This window comes from Protopterus annectens, chromosome 8.part0 (assembly GCF_019279795.1).
Source record: "Protopterus annectens isolate FY-2018-M chromosome 8.part0, PAN1.0, whole genome shotgun sequence".
Classification (NCBI taxonomy): Eukaryota; Metazoa; Chordata; order Ceratodontiformes; family Protopteridae; genus Protopterus; species Protopterus annectens.
The window spans coordinates 213,885,591-213,909,176 of record NC_056741.1 but is presented as its reverse complement, the minus strand read 5'-3'; the positions used below and the strand labels follow the sequence as shown (position 1 = coordinate 213,909,176).

Genomic DNA, 23,586 nt, shown 5'->3' with positions numbered 1-23,586 from the left:
ATTTTATTGGTTTTTCCAAACAAAAATGTCACTACATACACTATCCACTTTACTGAATATATTAACATAGTTTGTTTGATAACGATCGAACACTAGATCTTTTTGTATGAAGTTATTGTTTTCTTCTAATCCCTTTGATAGAGATTCTAATGTCTGAGTGTTGTACTTAATCATAAGTTTCATCAATTCTATCCCAGTCTCGTCAAATAATTTGCGTAGATCTCTCAAAAAGTCTGGATTATTTTCAGCACCATTAGGATATTTCCAAGTGCGTAATCCACGTGGAACTTGTTGCAGCTCTACATTTCTCTCCAAATATGCATTTTCCATTTGCAATTTTTTATATGCCAACAAATCTTTCTCAAACACTTTCAGTCTCTCTATTAGGGGTAAGTTTTGTTGTTGACCAGTAATAGGATGCCCATGATTTACACAGAAATCAAAAGTATCGTTTTTCCATGATGTTAATTATTTTGTACCATCACAAATTGCTTTCTCCACAGAATTAGTAGCACCACTTACTTGTGAACCTTGAGCTACCTGAGCCAACTGCTCAGGTTCCAAACACTGTGTAGGCTGGGTTAAAGGGTAGCCTAGGCTACCAAATATATTTCCAAGTCCACTCTGTTTGTCCATCAAGGTTTTAATTTGCATTGTGTGTACAGCCAACTGTTGGTTTATCTGCTGTAACAACTCCATTATGTCTCCATTAGAACTCGATCCCTCCATGATGCTGTGCCAAAACCAGCACATGAACAACTAAATAACCACAAATTTCCAAACTTCAGAACAACTAAAACCAAGGTGAAACCAGCACAGCGACCAGAAAAGTTCAAGTTGAATGTAATAGTTGTGAAAAAACCAAGGTTAAGCACATTCTTCCCTCAATATGGGACTTCTTCAGAACTTTTTACAAAAACCCAGCCCTTTATATTACAACACAAATTACATTAATTACATTCATCATGCAATCAATTACCTCAATTAAAACCATATAAACATATGCCTAAGAGATTAAGCTACAATTCTTAAATAAAACAATTAACCTAAAATATTTCTTAACTTTAATACACTAGAAATGCTAATATTTTCATTAATACCCAGATACTGTGTTGCATTCAACCGTAACTGCCATTTTAATTCATATATATCCAGGTGCACATCTAAACATCTCTCTTGAGAATCCTTTACCAATTGCTGTACTACCAAAAACTTGAAATCACGGTCATTATATTCCTGAATATGTCTGCTTAAGGCATTAGTCATGTTCCTATTTTTAATATATAGTAAATATTCACTAATTCTGTTTTTAAAGCATCTAAAATGGGCTTATAAATTCCTTCTGTCAGTTTGTTTACAACTTCCTCTCTAACTTGATTCAACACCTCCACAGGATAGCCCCTTTTACTAAACAACTGTATTATGAATTTTACTTCTTCAAAAAATTTACTATCATCACTTTTTTAAAGAGGCATTTCAATTGCTGTAGTAAAAATGTTGTTTATATGGCCAAGTGCCAGAAGTGCCCAATATTTTATATATGTGAATTAAAATGGCATTTACGGTTGAATGCAACACAGTATCCAGGTATTAATGAGAATGTTAGCATTTCTAGTGTATTAAAGTTAAGAAATATTTTAGGTTAATTGTTTTATTTAAGAATTTTAGATTAATCTCTTAAGCATATATTTATATGGTTTGAACTGAGGTAATTGATTGAATAATGAATGTAATTAATGTAATTTGTGTTTTAATATATAAGGGCTGGGTTTTGTAAGAAGTTGTTCTGAAGAAGTCCCATATTGAGGGAAGAAAGCGCTTAAACTTGTTTTTTGCACAACTAATAAATTCAACTTGAACTTTTCTGGTCGCTGTACTGATTTCACCTTGGTTTTAGTTGTTAATAATTTCATGGTTCCCAGCCATCATCACAGCAATAACTGTGTACAATGCACTCTTCTTATGTACCTCCCTACACATCTTCAAGTGACGTGTAACTGAAGTGTACCACCTATGTCACAGTGCACTATTACACAGCTTATTGGCCACATCTAGGTATTCTTTCTGGGGAATATACATGACTGATGGTGAGGAACACCAATAGGTTTGTAGGTGTTTACTAAGCTAATGGCCACAAGGGCCTTTTTAAGCCTAGCCATGCATCCAAAATCTCTGGCAAGTTCTGATACCCTTGATAAGTGTAAGTAGGGGCTTGGGAGACAAAACATTTACATACAGGGGCCTGGGAGATGAACCACTTACAGGTTGCCTGTGTCTATAAGAGACATAGGAGCCAAATCAGGGATGAATTTCCTATTCCCCATCCAACTGTCCAAGCTGCACTTGAATTGGGTATGGAGGAACTCTGGTTCACACAGATGAGGAGGCTATTTCAGATTTAGTCTCTGGGATACATACCTGTCTATCCAGAAGGTACTATTTATATCATAAGCAAGGTTTAAGTCTTTAGAATGGGTAATTATGTTGGTGTTTGTTTTGTGGCTATGCAGAAGGTCCATCAGAGTGGAGTCTGACAATGCTCTGTATGCCAAGCATAGATGTCCCCTCAAAAGCCTGTAGGAGACACAATACAGGGATGGGGCCTTGTGGTGGTCTGCATAGGACATTTTACATACGCCCTGTATTCTTTTAGTGAGGAACCTCTGTGGATGTTCCAATTGTTGGATATGCCTGGTTAGGTACATACCAGAGGGGGCACTGTACTCAGTGATTGGTCTGATGAATGCCAAATACAGTGGAACAATGAATTCTTTGAACATAGATGCCATAACTTTGTTTATAAGTTGCACAACATAGAATGATTTCCTCAGTACTATTGACATGTGATGGTCAAAGGTTAGATTACTGCTTATGCATGTTTCTAAGTCCCTGACTACTGGGTCAACTCTAAGGGGTGTGTTATCAATATGATAGTTAACATGGGTGGATGACTTGCTGAAGGATACTATTATGCATTTCCTGGCATTTAGTTTTAGTCCATGGCACTGACACCAGTTACTTGTCTATGTCAGCCCTTCCTGTTAAACATTTGTGTCAGTGTGGGATTCAATGACAGCTCCTAGTCTGAAATTATCTACAAATTTAGTCATCCAGAGGCCACTGATATTGGCCTTGACTTCAGAGAAGTAAATGCTAAAAAGAAGTGGCTCAAGGACAGATCCCTGAGGGCTTGTGACTGGCCTCTGTACAGGTGGATACCCCAGTTCTAACTTCCTGTGTCCTGTCTGTGAGCCAGTTGGTTATTCACCGGGTGACATATGAGTTTGTACTTAACCTCTTGAGTTTGTAAAACAATGCCCAAGTGGGGTATTGTGTCAAATGCCTTGGCCATGTCAACATAGGCAGTGTGAACTGTTTTGTCCTCATCCATTGCTTTAGTGACCTTCTCAAAGAAGTCCATCAGGTTGAATAGGCATGACCGGCCCTTGACAAAACCAAGCTGGTTTGAATCCAGTGTCTGGAGGTTTACTATATCACTGTTGATCATTTCCATGATAATTCTTTCCATTGCTTTACATACAAGACCAGTGAAACTTATAGCTTATAGTTTTGCGGTTTCCAGTGTCTGTAGATGGCCCACCTTTGTGCAGAGGGATGACTGATGCTGTTGTCCATTCAAGAGGCAGGTTTGGAGGCTACAGTTAAATAACAATTCCAGAGGGCCCGACAAGTCATGTTTCTTGCTATATGGAAGGCACCCTGAAATACTGTCTGGGCCCAGTGATGCAGTGTTATTGGCCTTAGACAGTTGTCACACCAGATGCATGTGAGCTACCTGTCCAGCTTATGCACACACTGCATACATAGGTGTCTGACAACATTAACAGTATGTATATTATTCGTGACAGTGTGGATTGTGCCACACATATATGCCATGCACACAAGGCAACTAGCCTGTACTGCCTATACTGTCAGATACTGGGATAGCAGTGTCCCTTCTAACACCTCCTGCAGATATTATCATACCAGTACAGTGTGTGTGGTTACCCTCAGAATGTGGATGTATCATAACACTTGTCAAGTGTGTGTGTGCAGGCTCATCTGTTATCACTCCACATCACATATGTTATGTCAGAGACATGGGATTAGTGCTGGTATTAGTCTGATATTGTCCATGATTGTGGTTGGTTCTTGTAATGTTTGGCATGATCCTTTACCTGTGGCCACCTTGCTGGAGACCTCTGCTGAGAATACACTCATCACTTATTTATTATTTTACATTTGTTGACCGGGATGGTCCAACTGAGCCGAATAGCCCTTTTTCAGTGGAGGCCCTGGGAGAAAAGCTCCACAGTATACAAGTCATTAAAAGCATTAGAATTTCACAGTAGTTACTTAGAGAATATATTAGTTAATACAGAGGTAATTAGTTAAGAAGCTTCATTGTTTTGAAATGTAAGCATTAAACAATATAAAAGACAATAATTCATAAAGCGCAGCAATAATTATAAGTAACAGTAGATGTTTCTAATAAATAACTGAGATCAGAAGAGGAAATAAGTTCTGTAGATGTAAAGGTAAATAATATGCAGAGGTTATAGTTCACCACTGGAGGTAGGTGGAGTTAGGCAAGTGGACTGAATGTTGTTTATGGAGGATGATAACAAGGGCAGAACCAGTGTGCTTTTAGGTATTCTTTGGTTGCAATTTTGAATTGATTAGTTTGTGTAAGAGACCTGATTTCTAGTGGCAGTTTATTCCATGCTATAGAAGGACTGGAGCTATAGAGATTGGATCCAAATTTAGTTTTTGCCTTGTATATTTGTAATAGGTTTTGGTCAGAGCTACATAAGGACCTGGCTGGGGAGTATTGAGAGATTAAAGAGGATAGGCTAGGACAGAAGGATTGCTGGTATAGAATTGTATGGATTATCTGTAGTTGGAAGTGAAGGAGTGAGTGGGGAAGTTCAAGCCAGTTTAAAGTATCTTAATGAGAGACAATGGTGAGATTTATAAGTTTGTTGGGCAGCGAATCTTGCAACCTTGTTATTGGTGGATTCTAGTTTTGCTAGAAGTATGGAGTTGAGATTAGTGAGAATTTGACAGTTATACAATAGAATAGGTAGTAGGTATGAGTGAGAGAGGGTAACTCTTGCTTTATTTGTAAGAAACCTTTTGTTTCGATAGAGAAGGCCCAGTTTTTGGTGTGTCTTTTTATTACAGTTATTTATATGTAAGTCAAATTTAAATTGGTCATCTATTGTTACTCCTAGTAGTTTTGTGCTAGTTTCAACTATGATGGATGTGTTATTAAGGGAGAGTACTGAAATCATATACAGGTATAACAGTTTGCACAGCTTCACAATATGCACCCTACCCCAACTGTACATCAGATCCCTGACAGATGTCCTCTGCATTTATACATGTAAGGATTATTATCTCACACAAACATCCCCCCCATTGTTCTGTCACCTTGTGCGACAGTCACAGATAAGACATTTTCCCTGTACAGTCCATATAACTGTACCATATATAATGTTCTTAGTGCTGCTGCTACAACCGTCTTCCATTGACATGCCCTCCTCTGCTGTACATATGGGAATTTCACCTGTACTCTTTCCCTGTGTTCATTCCTACAATTCATCTGTGTGTCCCTAATCAATGCACACACTTTCCCTGAGTGATCATTGTACATGGCAGTCCCATGTCCTGTTACAGATCATTAACGCAACTTCAGTACAGTATGCCAGGAATGGGATATCACAATACTCTGCACTGTAGATACACTGTCCTGTACTGTGTTTGGACTATATAATTCACATTCATACCTCTCTACTGTGCAAATATTCCCAGGATGTCCAGATGTTTTCCATATCAAATATGTGACTTTCTGCCATATCACTGGGATGATCTCTGGACTGATGTGACTCAGTAATGCATATATTTGAGTGCATACCTCTCAGCTGTCCTGATCTGTGCAGAATGTGCAGTTTTTGTCTCATATTTGTGTTCTTTTCCGGATAATTTTTTTTTTCCTGGCAAATCAGTGGCATGTCATTGCACAGTGTAGTTAGAAACTGATTGGTGACATCTGAGTTTCAAACTTCATGCTCTCCAGAAAGTTCATGCTAATATACAATGTATATAGTCTATCAACTTCCTAAGTTTGAAGTGCAGTATTAAACAATCTGTCCCTATTTGTGGCCCTTTGTCCCTCTATTTTTGTGGCATTATCCACATTTTTCACTATAAGAGGTTGAGTGTGTTACATTCTACAACATTCCTAAATGACATCAATCTCAAATATGTCCCTATTAATGGTTACGTGTCCTCTCAAGTTGGCCTCTGTGCAGATGTGCTGCACTAACAGAATAACACCTATTTATAAAGCCCTGGTGATCATTGTGGCATTAAGTGCAAATCCGCGCACCTTAGATGTTCTCCTTTAAATGTAATTGCTATCTGCGTTTGCTTACATAAGGTGTTGTGGCCAGCAACAGTGTTGTGAGTCACAAAACACAGCAGAGATGCATCACACCTCACTAATATGCATTGCATGCTGAGGAATGCCACACACTGTCACACTAATATGTACACTCCAGGTAGGCTCTGGACGAAGCCTACAAGGAGCTTATTGAATCACCAGGAAAAAGTTAATTTATCTTGTATGGGTTATATGGAATGAAAGAATAAATGAAATTGTGTTTAAAGGAGAACTACACCCACGGGCTCAAAAAAACATGCTTATTTCACCATGGTTTGGTGTTTCCTACATTTTAGCACCACTCTGGGACTACTTACAGGTTTCAAAATACTTTTATACATAATTTCTGACTCTGACCACATGGGGTCTGGCATCTTGAAGTAATTCCGATTGTTTAGTCTGCCTCTAGGTATCCCACAATGCAGTGCTTGTCTGTAAAAAATGATATCATGTAGGCCTCTTTCTTCCTAAAGTTCCTGTCACTACATTGATTTTACATGCATACACTACTGTCTTTCAGTCAGTTTCTTTTAAGTAGTATTTCATGCTATTCAATGACTACTTAAAACACAAATAGTGCAAATGCCACAAAACAGACTTTCAAAATGCTTTTTACTGCTGCTTCTTTTTAGAATGGCTAAACTGCAGTCTTTTGTGAAGCCTGAATTGTACTACTTTGACTCATCTCCCATCCCCTTCACACCTAACTTCCCTAGCTGTCAAAGTGCTAAGAGTAATTTGAGCTGTTACCTGCTGTGATTGATATCTGAATACTGTTTCCTTGTTCTAGCCTTTAATTTCTGTATGGGTAGGGGGGAGGACTAGGGAGCTGTGCTAGGGTTATCACCTGTCCCACTTTGCGAGGGACAGTCCCTCTTTGGGCAGTTGTGTCCTGCAAAAAAATTGTAAAAATGGCAAATGTCCTGAGATTTTAGGATAACATTATTTCCTATATTTTATGTAATAGTTGCATAAAACTGTTACTCTGTATCTGAAAACTTAAATGTTATAAGAAACAGAATAAGTAGCTGAAATGTTACAATAACAAGCTTTTATTTAGGCAAAAAAGTGAAGTTATGTCCTTTGTACTGGCTGTGGGTATGTTTTGGCCTTCAAAGTCTGAAGCTTGTACCAAAAATATTCCACTTTGGGCATTTGAAAAGGTGCCAACCCTAGCTGTGACATCACAGCATGTGTGGATTTTTAGGACAGTCATGGTAGTGTCAGTTTGGGGAGGGAATTGGCCAAAAAACTACCTGTATTCAGTGGCCTTGACGACATCAATGAATTGGAGACTGCAGAAAGCTTTTCCAGAGAGAGATAAAAGTTTTTTGAAAGTGAAACCACCACAGTACATTAAGGTACTGTTCTAGTCAGAGAAACAGTCGATTTAAAATATTTTAAATGCTGTAATGTTGTTTATTTATAGCAGGGACAGTAAACAGGGAGAAAAAGGACAGAGAAGTTGAACATTTAATAACAGAATCCCGTTGTTGTCCTTTAATGGTAAATGGATTTTAGCAACAATATGTAGTAAAATCAGATGGCGGTTATGGAAAAAGGAGTGGGAGTCTAAAAGGGATGAACATTTAGTATGACTGTAAGGAAAATAATGAATATGCATGAATATATTTGTGCAGTTGTAAATATGTAAATAGCTTATAAATAAGAGTTCTTTTTGTACATAATAAAGGACCCCTACACTTTTTGATAGGTGCCATGGGATCTTTTACATCCACCTGAGCTACCACCACCTTAAACAAATGGGGCTTTGGTTTAACATCTCATCTGAAAGAGGATGCACTCAGGAGTGCAGCACCCCCATGCTACACTGCAGAGTTAGCTACCAATCTACCTGGTGCAGGAATACAGTCCACAGCCTTCTGCAGCAAAAGTGAGTGTGCTGTTTGTTCATAGGTTGGTACTAGGCTATCGGCCCTAAGGCCTATACAAGCCTAGCCATAACAATTCCCTGGCTATTTCTTCCAACACTGTTTACTTTCCTGGACCCCTGTCTAACAGGGCGACTGACGTGATCCCCAGGGTGAATTTCCTTTCTCCCATCCAATCATCAAGGTTCCTTTTGAAGAGAGCCAAAGAGGCACTCTGCTTGACATGCATGGGCAGTCTATTCCAGAGTCTGGGGAGTCTCTGGGTCAGGAACCTATCCCTCCAGCATGTTTTGTTTATTGTGATGAAAAGGTTTAGATCCCTGGAGTGTGTGGCTCTGAGGGATTGGGATTTCTTTAAGTGTAGCATGTCCAACAGCTCCGGGTTTGACATGGCCTTGTATGTTAAACAGAGATCGCCTCAGAGTAGACGATATGCGACAGAGTATAGCTGGAGTTTTTTAAGGCGGTCAGCATAGGGCATCTGCTTCAGGCCTGTGATTCTTTTAGTGAGGTATTTCTGCGGCCTTTCCAGTTGTTGCAGATGTCTTGAGAGGTACATACCAAATGGATGCTGTATTCTATAATGGGTCCAATGAGGGATGAGTACAGTGGGACAATGACCTCCTTTTTTCTTGATGAGAAGTCCTTAGTGATGAGCTGTGCCACATAGAAGGATTTCATGACTGTTGTGGTGATGTAGTTATTGAAGGTGAGACCACTGTCCACCTCTGTCCCTAAGTCCCTACGTCTCTTATCACACTTTCGGTGTTTAGTGTACTGCCACCTATGTGGTAATTCATGGGTACATGTTTTTCCCCAAAGGGGATAGCTATACACTTCTTGGCATTGAGCTTGAGCCCATGGCTCTGGCACCAATCATCTGTTTCTGTAAGGCCCTTTTGTAGAGTATCCACATAATTTGGGGATTCAATAATGAATCCCAGTTTGCAGTCATCTGTGAACTTTGTTAGCCAGAGTCCATTAGTGTTGGCCTGTACTTCAGAGAAGTAGATGCCAAACAAGAGAGGTCCCAGGACTGAACTCTGAGGTACTCCACTTGTCACTTGTCTGCAGCTGGATTTGGAGTCAGCTACATTTACAATGTGGGTTGTGTCAGTAAGCCAGTTGGCAACCCATCGAGTGACATAGGGATTAATGCCCAGCTTACTACGTTTATCTATGATTCTAGAGTGGTGGATGGTTTCAAAGGCCTTGTCGAGGTCCAGATAGGCTGTGTGGACTGCCTTACTCTCGTCCACGGCTCTGGAGACTGATTCGAAGAAGCCAATCAGGTTCAGGAGACAAGATTGGCCCTTCACAAAGTGACTATTACTTAGCAGTGACCAGATTTGACCCATAATGGGGCAACTACAGGTGTAGTGCACAATGGGGTTATACTGGCGAGGATTAGATTCAATATTTTTGAGCCCTAAGTTGGGGCATGAACTAGTTTGGTCTAATGAGCTAGCATTTATGAAATGTAGGGAGATCTCTGTATACTTATTTGAATTAGTGTAGGTTACTCAGTTAATGGAAGGATAGTTGAAATCCTCTGACAAATACTATTTGGATCAATAGGGAGGGCCACTAGTTTTTTAGATAATGCCTTATGAGTTGCAGCTAACATGTAGGGGGTACAGTAGTTGGCTATGATATGGTACAGATTTTTATTGTAGGGTATGAAAGAACCTGAGGTCATCATCTTGCCTTATGAGTCTTGATGTGGTTTGGCTTCTTAGGAAAATGAGCATGCCTCCACCAACAATAAAGTATTTTTCAGAGGTTGTCTGAACAAGTGGCAGGCACTGAAACCTGGAACTGAGGGGATGCTATTGCTACAGTGAAACTATGTTTCCATAGTGATGCAGATATCCATATTTTCAAGGGTTGGAAAGGCCTGTAAGGAGTACAACTTCTTATTAATCTAGCTTCTTAGTTACCTATCTGGAAGGCAACAAGCTGTTAAATGGCAACAAACCTACTCATCCTTTCAACCAGTTACTACAGGTGTCCCTAAGGCTCTATCCTGGGTTCTTTACTATTTAATATATTTATTAATGACCTCCACACCTCTACTCACCATGCTAGTTTATTTCAGTATGCAGATGTTTCAATATTAATGTGTACAGCCTCAACAACAAATAAGCTCCAAGACATTACCCAAAAATATTTCTCCTCTGTAGAAACCTGGCTCAAAGAATCAAACCTCCTACTCAACCTTAAGAAAACTAAGTTAATGCTTTTTATCTCAAAAAGTTGCCAAAATCGAAAGGAATTTTTTTATCATAAAGTCAGCAAATTATACTGTCATTTAAACTGTACGTCACAGTAAACTTCAAGGTGCTATAATAGATGACAGTCTCAAATATGACCAATGTAAACTGCATACCATTAAATCTACACACCAGAAACTAGGCTCCCTTTATAGGATTGATGGATTCCTTACAGATACGGCAAGAAAAACTCTAGCCAGCACATTCTTACTGCTGACTTCTATCCTAAGAAACTTAAATGATATTCAGAGAAAGAAACTTGCCTCCTGCTACAATAAAAATTGCTAAATTTGCCACCAGTCCCCCTCACAGGACCCACCACTGTCAAAGCCTAAAGCAATTAACTGGCTTGAACTTCATAACTCCCTAACATATTCACAACTAAGTACTGCACATAAACTCACTCATCATCCAGAAAAATGCCCCGCAGTACATAACTTATTACTGACCTACTGTCCAGCAAGGGATACCTGCTCTAGTAACAAATTCTTCTTACTTACAAATAAGTCAAATAATGCTGCAGGATACTCGCTCTACTCCCAATACATTGATAAACTATGGAATAGTATCCTCACAGAAATAAAATTCTCTGACAAATTCAACAGTTTTAAATCACTGCCTAAACATCATCTTAAGCAATCCTGGTCCAGCACATGCTCATCACAAGGTTGAGGCTTTGTATTCACTGTATGATTCTCTCCAAATACTCTCCTTAAACATTTAACTTCTCACTGAAATGACAAAATAATTTTTATTTATAACTGCCGCCTGTACAATCCACTAAGTTGCACATGGGCTTTCTCTTTAGTAACTTCCACCTCTGTAAAATCTTAGAATGTATAAATGTAACTACTGTTTGTGTATAAATGTAAATAGAAGTGTAACTACTCTGTGTTTAAATGGAACTTAACATAATGCAATGTAAGAAAATTGAGCTTTTTTCCCTGGGGCTCCTCGGAAAATGAGTATTACCCAGTCTGACTTTCCCAGTACACATAGAAAAATAAATAAATAAATAAATGAATGAATAAATAAAATACAATAAAAACATCATCCAAGAAATGTAAGTATAATTTACAACATTTATAGTCATCCAACTTAAAAACATAAATTAACTCCCAATGGATTAAGACGAAGTTGGCATAAACTGGACCGCAGGCTGTGCCTATTGCCATACCTCTATGTTATTTAAAAATTTCCCCTTCATAATAAATAAAATTGTTATCTAGGATGAGTTCCATAAACTCCACTATAAGGTAAAGATCACTTTGCTGGAGGAAAGGACATTTAAAAGGCTCTCTTGAAAAAACTGCAATCCTAATATTTTATGAATGCTCCTGAAAAGATCGTTCCCATCTATGGTTACTAAAATCAGATTTTCTTCCCAAAGATAATTTTTAACATACTTAAAAAGTCCTGTGAATCCTTTAAAAGGTGTATAAATAGTGCACACACAGGTTTAGGCATATGGTCCAAAAACTGCCAAATAATAAGGTTTTGAACATGGAGAGTTAAAAACATCTTTGTGTATTTTGCGGTTGCCAAATATAGTAAGAATTTTAGGTGAAATATTAGTAAGGAAATTAAACAAATCAGGTGTCAATACACCCTGCAACACATGATCTTCTAATTGAAGGTCTATTTTCCCATACGCTATATTCACTTCATTTCTAGAACCGATAATGAAAGTGGCATCATTGTGTAAAATTACAAACATCTTACTACAATAGTCTATGTTGTCAAATAAGACCAATCCCCACCTTTGTTGGGTTTCACAACCCTTATATATTTATCATTACTTAAAGTATGTAGTAAAGACCTTTCTTCATAGGTAAGGTTAAACCACAATCTCCCCTTGTTTTGATTGGCAAATTTGTGAATATCAGATTCACATGCTTTCTCAAAGGCCAACACCAAGGGGTGTAAGGTGAGTTTAAAAACACTTCTTTTTACACCTTTGCTTTTGGGCTACATGTTGTCAACCATCCGAGTTAAATACAACAGCTAAATTAAATTTTCTTGCATCCAGTTTTAGTTCAGTAATAGCATCCACAACATCAAACTTTTTAGTGGGAAAAAAATTAAAAACTTTCTGGAAGAAACTAAAATGAGTTGGAGTAATATCCAAGTGATTGTAATTGGATAGGGTGAAACCCTTTTGGGCCAGTATAATTTCTCCACTATCAATGGTAATCAATGTTTCTTCATTCTTGCCCCTCCTTTGTTGGTGGACTTTTGGTGTACCCAATTCCATTGATGGTCGTAGTTCTGATACTGTTGGGGTTTCATTTGCCCCCTCTTTTCTGCTAGTCTTTGTGACCATCTGAGTGAGGGAAATCTGAAAAGTCATTTAAACTAACTGGACCAAAATCATTCCTTTCTATGTTGACCCATAATCTCCCCCCATAGGTCTGGTGAGCAGTTATACATCCCTTTTGTTAGTGTGATGGTAAAGATTGTGTTTGTTCTTGCTAACTTTAAGTAAATAAGCCATGTTGCCCCTGTATTGTAAAAAATCCCTATTAATCTTCTTCACTTTCCTATTAGTTGTACACGTTGAACTTACCATAACAGTAAATATTCAAATGATCATTGACGCAGGTAGCCTTAGATATATGGGTTATATCCTGCCAAGGATATAACAGCTGACCAACTTTCAAAGCTTCAGAACACCTTCCTTGTACCAAAACCATAACTAATGGGAGGATAAAAGGCATAAATAAAAGGGAAAAATCTGGACATTCTCTGAAAATCTGAACACTTCAGAGGTAAAGTTTGATCCACTACTTTTGTTGACCGAACAGTGTCCAGTAAACTGATGTAGACCAAAGCATCATTTGACAACAGCAACAGAAGCTAAAGATATTTTAATAATAAATCAAGTAAATAATAAAGACGAAAAGAAACAGGGAAATTCCCTAAGAGATTCTGGAATGTGGCATCCAGGCTGCTATGGAAATTCAAGTGTGTGAGTCCTACAGCTAGCAGTAAAAGGCTTAATACTTTAATTTCTGTGACAGGGGGTTTTCTTCCCCTGATGGGAGGGGCTTATTTTGAGTTCTGGAAAGCTTCCAGCGAGGACTTCGTTCAAACACAGAACCAATATGCCACTGAGGCAATGTGAATGATGAACATCTTGCAGTCTGCAATAAGCAATCACAGGAGCTAGATACTTCATGAATACCCTTGGAGCAGTGGTTAGATCAAATAGTAATGCAGAGATCTGCCGAACCCACAAAGCCACAACAGAAAGCAACTTGCTAGATGCTTCAACGGCAAGAAAGTTTTGAAATTTGGGTACCCTTATTGTTGTCTTCATATCACTCTCCTTGAGCTCTACAGTGGTAATGGCATGTGGAAGGTACCCTAAAGTTTTGAAAGTTGGACGGTCATCTAGTACTTGGCAGGAATTGTCCCATATAGCTTAGGCCATTGCAACAGTGATCTAATGACGGACATCCCTGGGCAACCTGAATGAACTCAGTACTGTTAATTATTGGAAAACTTATTACCAAAGGTTAGTAGAATGGGATAATTATACACTATCCACGCTATCCTACCCAACTGTTAATGAAATAAATAAGTACATGTTGCTAGTATACACCCTAACAAGTCACAAGAATGTGTGAGTCTATAATCTGATGTGGTGCCCACTATTACAGATGAATAAAAGTTGTGCTCTTCAAGGATTACTTCAGATACTGAAGTTTCGACTGTGAAAAGTGTGAGATTCACATTCCCACATATGCATCTGGACAGAGGACTATCTATTTCACTACTCATAGCATATTTAGAGAAAGGTGTTAGTGCCAAATAGTCTACCACACAGCTAAGACTTTATAGAAGCCTTCCACCACAGGTTATAGAGGCATCCTGGCAAATAGGAAATGGACCTCTAGGATATATCTGAGGTGCAATGAGGTGTTCAAAACTATGTGGTGTTCATATGGGAATACTTGCTGGCTTGCATTCCCTTGAAGTCCACATTGCCATATTAATCATCTCAGGGAGAAGTGTATGTCATGGCTTACGAAGCACTATTCTGAACACACCTGTGTGTACTACACACGCCATATAAAGCATGCCCTGATTACATATAAGAATAACTATGACGTAGTTCATGCACTGTTTCTGCTATGGTTGTCATACACAGGTGAAATCTGAGAAAACAGCTGACGCTGCATGACAGGTAGCAAAACAGCAGCAGCTAAGTGGCTGAGGTGCACACAGCCACTAAGTATGGCAAGTGGCAATTGACTGATGCATCAGAAACAAGAAACTACGGTACTATAGGTTGAGTCAAGATGGGAGGCTGGCATAACGGTTAAGGTGTTTACCTTACAGATTCAAGGTGCAACATTTGATTCTCACATGGGATAATTGGCTAGGCTTAAAATGGCCCACAAGGGCAAGTTAGCCTAGTACTAATCTATGAATCTATGAAACTGAATAACAGGAAACTGGATCATTTTCATGTTTATCAGAGACTTGACATAGTTACTTGAAATTTGCAGGGCTGGGAAAGTGCCTAATGCTTTTTTTTGAGATCGCTGGCACTGGAAAATATGAGCATCTACCCAGTTTAATTAAAAATGGCTTTGTGTTGGGAAAGCTTGGCATACTGCAGTGGGTTTACTGGTGTCTATTGCGTATTAACCATGGCTGTGGAGGTAACTAGTGTTGCATCTGCAATACAAGTTCAGAAGTAATATTTTGCATATTACAGAATTAAACTTACAAAAAAGCAAAGGATTGTTTATTTTATTTTAGGAGAGTGGCCACATGATAATAGCAGGACTAAACAACCTAATCAGACTCAATTATCACATCACAGAAACTGGGGGAATAACAATATCACAGTAGAAGTAGAAAACTATTTTTGTTGAGAGGTGGCAACAAATGGCTGAGAGTAAATAAGAAACATCTTTTTAATACACATACTTTTGTATTTAGTCAAATTTGAAAGATCAGGCCTAGGATGGTACTATAGGTTGATTCTACAATGATTGGGTCGTTAGTGGCATGTGATGAACAATTAGTATCATTATGAAATAAAAATATCACGTTCTGGTACTAAAGAAAACGGAAATCTTTATGGAGGTTAGAGGTCTTACCAGTACTAGTGGCAGCCATTAAGACAAACTAGACAACTGAGTTTGTCTTAATGAACAACAATAAATAGTTTCAGGCAGGTACATTTAACTAATACCTCCTTAGCTTTTAAGAAATTTAACCTGATTTGCATACAGTTTCCTCCTCAATGACTCAGTGATGGGAATTTGATATATTATGTATCAGTCTGTATGACCATGCTCTGACTAAACTTCACAGCTTCTCACAGCACCCTGTGGAGACTGAGGATGATTACAAGGCAGATTGCTGACTTCTTACAGCAGAGAGTCTGGAGCTGTTACTGCATGCTATGATGCTTATGATATTTAGTTACACCCAGTTAATGTTCCTAATCCCCTTAGCTCACTCTGGTCACAATATAATGTTCCTCTTCCTGGAGTCTTTCCCTCTGAAGGGCAGCAGCTTCTCAACAGGGGGAGACACAAGGATAGTCTCTCTCTGGAAAGTGAGGGTATACCTATTGAGAGGGTAAAGGCAGGATTCTGTCATTCCCATAAAGAAAGAAAGAAATGAGTGGTCCATAGCAGAGGAAAAGGATGGAAAATCAAAAGTGTAGATAGTGCCTCCACAAAATAAAAATAACATATTTTTCAATCTCTTCCTATCCAGCTATGTAATACAAATTAAAAACAATGCGCTGTATATATATATATATATATATATATATATATATATATACATATAAAATTGTCATTGAGATGCCTTAGAATGACATAAGACACAATTAAGTGATCATAAAGAAAAGGTTTAAACTGATGGCATTTTTTACCACTTACCAGCCTGACTGTCAAGCCTTTCCTGGCACTCCACTAATCCATTCATTCTCCCATTCTGCCTAGCTTTATCATCCCATCTCTCACTATGGAAAGGAGCTGCTCCTTTTCATGAGGAAAAAACATTTAAGCAATCTCATGTTATATTCAACAGTGGAGGTTACAGTCATGTGACAGCATGCCATTAACTTTGGATGGTTCCGATTTTTCATGCATGCATCTAATGCCCACCACTGCATGCAAACGGGTGAGGTATAGTGCCTGCTAAATTAATTTAGAGGGTTATACTCTCCTTAGAAGGCTACCATTCCATAGCCTTACACATATTGAGGCTTTTCCTTATGGCTTCAGATGGGCAGGTGCCCCAACAATAGACATAAACCAGCCACGCTCCCACAGGATAAGTGAAAGAATATTTAGTGAAGTGACTCTCCAGCTAACTTCTATGACACCTGGGACCCTTACTGAAATCCAAAGTACAACGGTGCATTCAGCGTTCCTGCCCTCTGTGCCACACAACCCACTACATTGATGATATTTATATGTAATACAATGCAGAGGTAATGAAATGGTTTTAAACACCCTATCACAGATACACTGATTTGAAGAATTAGTAAGACAAGACAAACATGCTGTCTCCTTTTAAATATTTATTTTACTTTATTTGTCTTCTGGTGGCCCATTTTCAGTGCAGACCCGAGGAGAAAAGTTCCACATAAAGAACACATTACAGAGTTTTATAGCAGCAATGAGAATTAGGATAAACAGCTACATACATTCATGTTATATAAGAAATATAGTACAAAGTATCTTACAGTCATGTACTAATGAAAATTAATTCATATAATTCAGCAAGGATAATAGAAAAAGTTTACATGAAAAAGTAGATTTTCAAAATGGCAAAGAGAAATGTCCTGAAAATGTGATTAATGATTAGACCAAGTTGGTAGAGGAGAAGAAGAGGTATTAAGTAAGGAGAGTCATGAGAGTAGAGAGAGTAAAATTATGCAGTTGTGGGAGAGGGTGTGGGAAGTATAGTAGTAATGGAAGAGATAAGATGTAGGTAAAGTATTGCTCAGTATGATCACATGGAGATTAGAAGATGAAGTAGCATATGCCTGCTTCCAGTTCTATTACGCTCTACTGGTATTAGCTTTCTCATTTCCATCTTCATCTTCTAATCTCCGTGTGATCATTATTACTGAATTTGTATATGGTGCATTTAAATCTATAACAATAATAAGTATATAAAAAGCAAATAAAACTGCATTTTCTGATTATTCTCGTCTTGTGTCAAGGTAACAAAATCAAATGAGGAGCAAAAGTACCAAGCTGACAGAAAACCATAAGTTTACATTGTTGCTGCAGATTGTGCTGGTGTTTAATGTGCAAGCAAGTTACTATAAACACAGTCTGGACACTGCATCACAGCATCTATTGATTTTATTTATTGTTTATGTCAGTACCATTTATGCTGCACTCATCTGAAGACCTAGCCTTCCCATTTTCTGCATACGGACTGGTACATACATTAGATCTACCAGACACTTTTATCAAATTAATTACTGCATTATGGTTTCAGTTTTCTTAAATGTCTTTATCATGCATTACTTTTTTATTTGCATACTTTATTTGTAATTTATACACTGTACACTTTGTGATTTTGGTTCAGTCACAACAGTATGATGTGCAAATTTCTTTGAGTAACTGATTATCCCTTGTAAATTTCTGTAACTAATAGTATTTGATTTGTAAGTATTTGGTTTGTAAACATTAAGTCCTGCAACACAGGTATTGAACTCAGAGTACTGTAGCCACTACCTTGACTTTTGAAATAAGTCTGTATTAGTCATGTGAGTACTTAACTGTCCACCTTGATGACTGAGTTGGTAAAAACAAGAAAGTCAGAAATACAGAAAATAACAGTTTAATCACACTGAAAGACTTTTCCTTTATTCTTACCTGAGCATAACTGGTGAAAAATAACTGATGCTGTGTCAGACTACTTTGCGGCAAAACTGTTTCAACTCTGTCTTTCTTCAGCCAATTTTCATATGCCTGAAAAGGTCAAATGAAAATGTTTTAAACTAAAGCCACAAGGTCCCCTTCTCTTTACTTAACACTCTCAACTATAAATGCTCACATTTGTCTTGGCGGACAGTAGATTTTCTTGCTGGCAGTATAATATTTTGCAATTTTTTGGTAACCTCTGGAAACACATCTAAACATAGCACAAATCAAATATAAAGTTTCTGAACTTAGCGCATTAACAACTACAGGAAACAAGTACAGAGAGACAGAGAGAGAGAGAAAAAATCATGTATTCCTGTTTTCCATATAGAGTGATTAATGAAACATACAAGGATAATCACACCAGTGCAATAATGTGTGGCACTGGGAACATGTTTCCTGTAATTCCAGTATTAATGGCACAGGAAACAATCATAAAACTGAATTAAGAAAACAAACATGATGCTTCTAATCAACAATACTAAACACAGTCAGACTAAACTATATCACAGACTGTTTTAAACTGTGCAGTCAAGTTGTACATGTCAGCAGGGGCTAATATGGATTTGTTTTGGTGAAAATCAAACACTTTTTGAAATCTAATAAACAATACTCTAATATAAAATATATTAAAGTCTCTTGGGTTAGTGGTACTGTAGTCATATGCACAACAAGTCACGTGAAATTAAATAGTGCTTTAAACACTGGATGTCTTACTGGGACAGAAAATAATAATGAAGCTTAACTCATTTATTCCCACATTAGTGCACTCAACAGGGCTGCTCTATGTATCCTTGCAGATGCATAGTCATCACTAACATATCATACCTAATGTGACATCCCTCCTCTGGTCCTGTAATCAAGAAGCCTTAATCCTCACCACAGACACCACTGAGGGGTGTTCACTTGGAATAAAAAATGGATACACAGAGTATTTCCAGATGTAGCTCTCTACATCAAGCACAATTTCCATTAAGAGCACACAGGGAGCACACTCAGTCTTGGGACTGGGTTTCCCTCACTCTAGGCCCCAAATAAGACTCCCCACTGACACAGCTGTAGAGTTGAGTCCTCGGCCAAGTGTTCCAAGCTAAGTTCTCCACCACATTGTCTGGGAAACCAGTGCTCTTTGCCCCTGCTCCAAGTAGCTGACACACACATATTCTATGAGATTTTATTTTCACACACACACACCTGGGAAAGGCTGGCAAAGATTTTCCAGCTATGCACCTTCTGCCCAGACTATAATTTAGATACTGACAACATAACACTTCAAAGCCAGATATTCTAAGACTCTTACCAGGGTATCCAATTATACTGAGTAAAATTAATACTAATAGAAATGGTAGTGTTTGACCAAAGCAGCAAGGCTTTCAGGAGTGGCCACAGTGTCACCAAATAAATATAATTACTCTCATCATTTTCTTTCAGCTGTTCCCGTTAGGGGTCGCCACAGTGGATCATCTGTTTCCATTTCTTCCTGTCCTCTGCATCTTGCTCTGGCACACCAACTACCTGCATCTCCTCTCTCACCACATCCATAAACGTTATTTTAGGCCTTCCTCTTTTCCTGTTACCTGGTAGCTTCATCCTTAGCATATTTTTCCCAATATACTCAGCATCCCTCCTCAGCACATGTCCAAACCAATGAAATCTTGCCTCTCTGGCTTTGTCTCCAAACCTTCCAACCTGGGCTGACCCTCTAATATACTTATTCCTAATCTTGTCCACCCTCGTCACACCCAGTGCAAATCTTAACATCTTTAACTCTGCCACATCCAGCTCTAACTCCTGCCTTTTTGTCAATGCCACTGTCTCCAACCCATATAACATAGCTGGTCTCACTACCCTCTTGTAGACCTTCCCTTTCACTCTTACTGGTACTCGTCTGTCACAAATCACTCCTGACACTCTTCTCCACCCACTCCATCCTGCCTGTACTCTCTTCTTCACCTCTCTTCTACACTCACCATTACTCTGAACTACTGATCCCAAGTATTTAAACTCATCCAGCTTCACCAGCTCTACTCCTTGCAGCCTCACCATTCCTCTATCCTCCCTCTCATTCACACGCATATATTCTGTCTTGGTCCTGTTGACCTTCATTCCTCTTCTCTCTAGAGCATATCACCATTTCTCCAGGGTCTCCTCCACCTGTTTCCTACTCTCACTACAGATCACAATGTCATCTGCAAACATCATAGTCCACGGGGACTCCTGCCTGATCTCATCTGTCAACCTGTCCATCATTGCAAATAAGAAAGGGCTCAGAGCTGATCCTTGATGTAATCCCACCTTCACCTTAAATGCATCCGTCACTCCCACCGCTGTCACACTACCCTCATAGATATTCTGTACCACTCTTACATACTTCTCTGACACTGCCGACTTCCTCATACAATACCACAACTCCTCTCTAGGCACCCTGTCATATGCTTTCTCTAAGTCTACAAAACACAATGCAACTCCTTCTGACCTTCTCTGTACTTCTCAATGAACACTCTCAGAGCAAACATTGCATCTGTAGTGCTCTTTCCCGGCATGAAACCATACTGCTGATCACTAATCATCACATCCCTTCTTAACCTAGCTTCCACTACTCTTTCCCATAACTTCATCCTGTGATTTATCACTTTAATCCCTCTGTAGTTACTACAGCTCTGCACAGCACCCTTATTCTTAAAAATCAGTACCAAAACACGTTTTCTCCATTCCTTAGGCATCCTCTCACTTTCCAAGATTTCATTAAACAATCCACTACCATTTCACCTAAACACCTCCATGCTTCCACAGGTATGTCATCTGGACCAACAACCTTTCCATTCTTCATCCTCTTCATAGCTATCCTTACTTCCTCGTTGCTAATCCATTGCATTTCATGGATTCACTATCCCCACATCATCCAACCTTCTTTCCCTCTCATTCTCTTCATTCATCAACCCCTCAAAGTACTCTTTCCATCTGCTCAACACACACTCCTCACTTGTATGTTTCCCTCATTATCCTTTATCACATTTACCTGCTGCACATCTTTCCTAGTTCGGTCCCTCTGTCTAGCCAATTGGTACAGGTCCTTTTCTCCCTCTTTAGTGTCCAATCTTTCATACAACTTTTCATATGCCTTATCCTTAGCCTTTGCCACCTCTCTCTTTGCCAGTACTCTCAAAAGGTTAAAATATTCTCTAAAAGACCAGGCACAATGAAAAGTTTAACTATATTTAATAATAATTAATAAAAAAACATGAAAATACTAAATATTTACAATAAACACCAGAGTTTCAATCACAGAAAATATTAAAAATAACACAGATTGAAAGATTCACACTATACAGAAAAAAAGAAGCTATGTACTCACCATAATATTCCAACAGTGTTGTCTATTTTCATTCTCCTTGACAGATGGTTTCAGTTCCGATATTGTAACCAACTTGGCCGGTACTACAGCTCACACCAGCCAAAAACTCTCAAGCTTAACCTTTACCCAGAATCCCTCTTTCTCTCAGTTACCTCAGATCAAGTTTGCAGAAATTTTTTTTTTGAAACATGTAAACCATATATATATATATATATATATATATATATATATATATATATATATATATATAGTATATACAATATAATATAATACTATATATATATATATATATATATATATATATATATATATATTAAGTTAGACAGAAGCCTTGTCTAGTGTGTTTGGAGAAAATAAATGCTCAAATGAATGTGTGATCTGCACCACCAAAAGAATTTTGAGGTCAGGGGATGGAACAAGGGGAGTCAAGGATGAATGAAGATAGACAAAACCTATGAAACATTATGGTGAGTACATAACTTCTTTATTTGATGTTGCCAATCTTCATTCCATCCTTGACAGACAGGACAGAGTCCCCAGCTACCTAAAATCTTGGATGGAGTCATGGAAGGATATTCCTAAGTACCATCGAAGCAAAGAGATCTTCTCCTAAAGACCAAGTCCAATTTGCAATGAGTAATAAAGGTATGGGGAGTAGCCCAAGTAGCTGCTGCACATATGTCATCCATTGAAGCTCTAGACTGAAAGACAGCTGAAGTGGCTAGAGACCTTGCAGAATGTACTTTGGCAGGTTTAAGCAAGGTTAATTTATTACCATAAATGAATGAAATACAGCCTTTCAGCCACTTACACTAAACTTGCTGACTGCCTTGCCCAACTTTGCACTGGAAAAAGAAACAAACGATTTGATTGTCTGATGTTTTTTGTTCTGTGAAGATAGAAACGTAATTGTCTATTGATGTCTAATAAATGTAGTGCATACTCTCCTTTGTTGAAATGATTTGGGAAGAAGAGTGGTAAATCAATTGTCTGGTTAATATTAGCCTCTGATACAACCTTGGGTACAAAGGGGGGGGGGTTGTTCATATAGATGGAAAACAAAGTATGGAGGTTCAGATGATTAAGGCCTGGATCTTTGAAATCCTTCTGGTGGAGGAAATGGCTACCAAAAAGAGTGTCTTCCAAGATAAAAACTTTAGATCATGTTCCGCAGAGGGTTCAAAGGGAGAATGTATTACTGCTTGATGTATTAGGTTGAAGTCCCAGGGAGGAGTCAGATCTTTGAACAGGGGCATTAACAGGACAGTGCCTCTTAGGAATGATTTACAAAGTCTATGAGAGGCTAAAGAATGTTCATCCAAACCATTATGAAAATTAGAGATAGCAACTAATTGTAGTTTGATGGTGAAAGAGGAAGCTCCAGCATTAAACAGAGAAGATAAAAAACTCTAGGACATATTTTATGAAAGCTGAAAAAGGATCTATTTGTTTTTCAAGGGTCCAGATGGTAAATCTCCTCCACTTACTAGAGTACAGTTTTCGAGTGGAAGGTTTTTGGGCCAATAAAAGGATGTGGCTACTGGAGAAGAAATATTAGGATGCCTGGCAATTAATGGAACTGGAGGAACCATGTAGTCAGCCTGAGGTTCAAAATGTTTGAGTGAACAAGACCATCTGGATGGGACAGGAGACCTGGTACTGGGTCCAGAATCAAGGATTGTCAAATTAGATAAGGCCAAAGAAA

The 23,586-nt window shown here is 38.4% G+C and overlaps 1 protein-coding gene across 2 annotated transcripts in view; it reads right to left on the bottom strand.

The window, feature by feature from the left end:
* Positions 1–23,586, bottom strand: part of LOC122808703 (endothelin-converting enzyme 1-like) — a 1,298,251-nt gene that overhangs the window by 104,622 nt on the left and 1,170,043 nt on the right. For both annotated transcript variants that reach the window (XM_044079690.1, XM_044079691.1), the window contains one exon: positions 18,479–18,574. In XM_044079690.1, the coding sequence (XP_043935625.1) occupies positions 18,479–18,574 (96 nt within the window). The remainder of the gene's footprint in view (positions 1–18,478; positions 18,575–23,586) is intronic.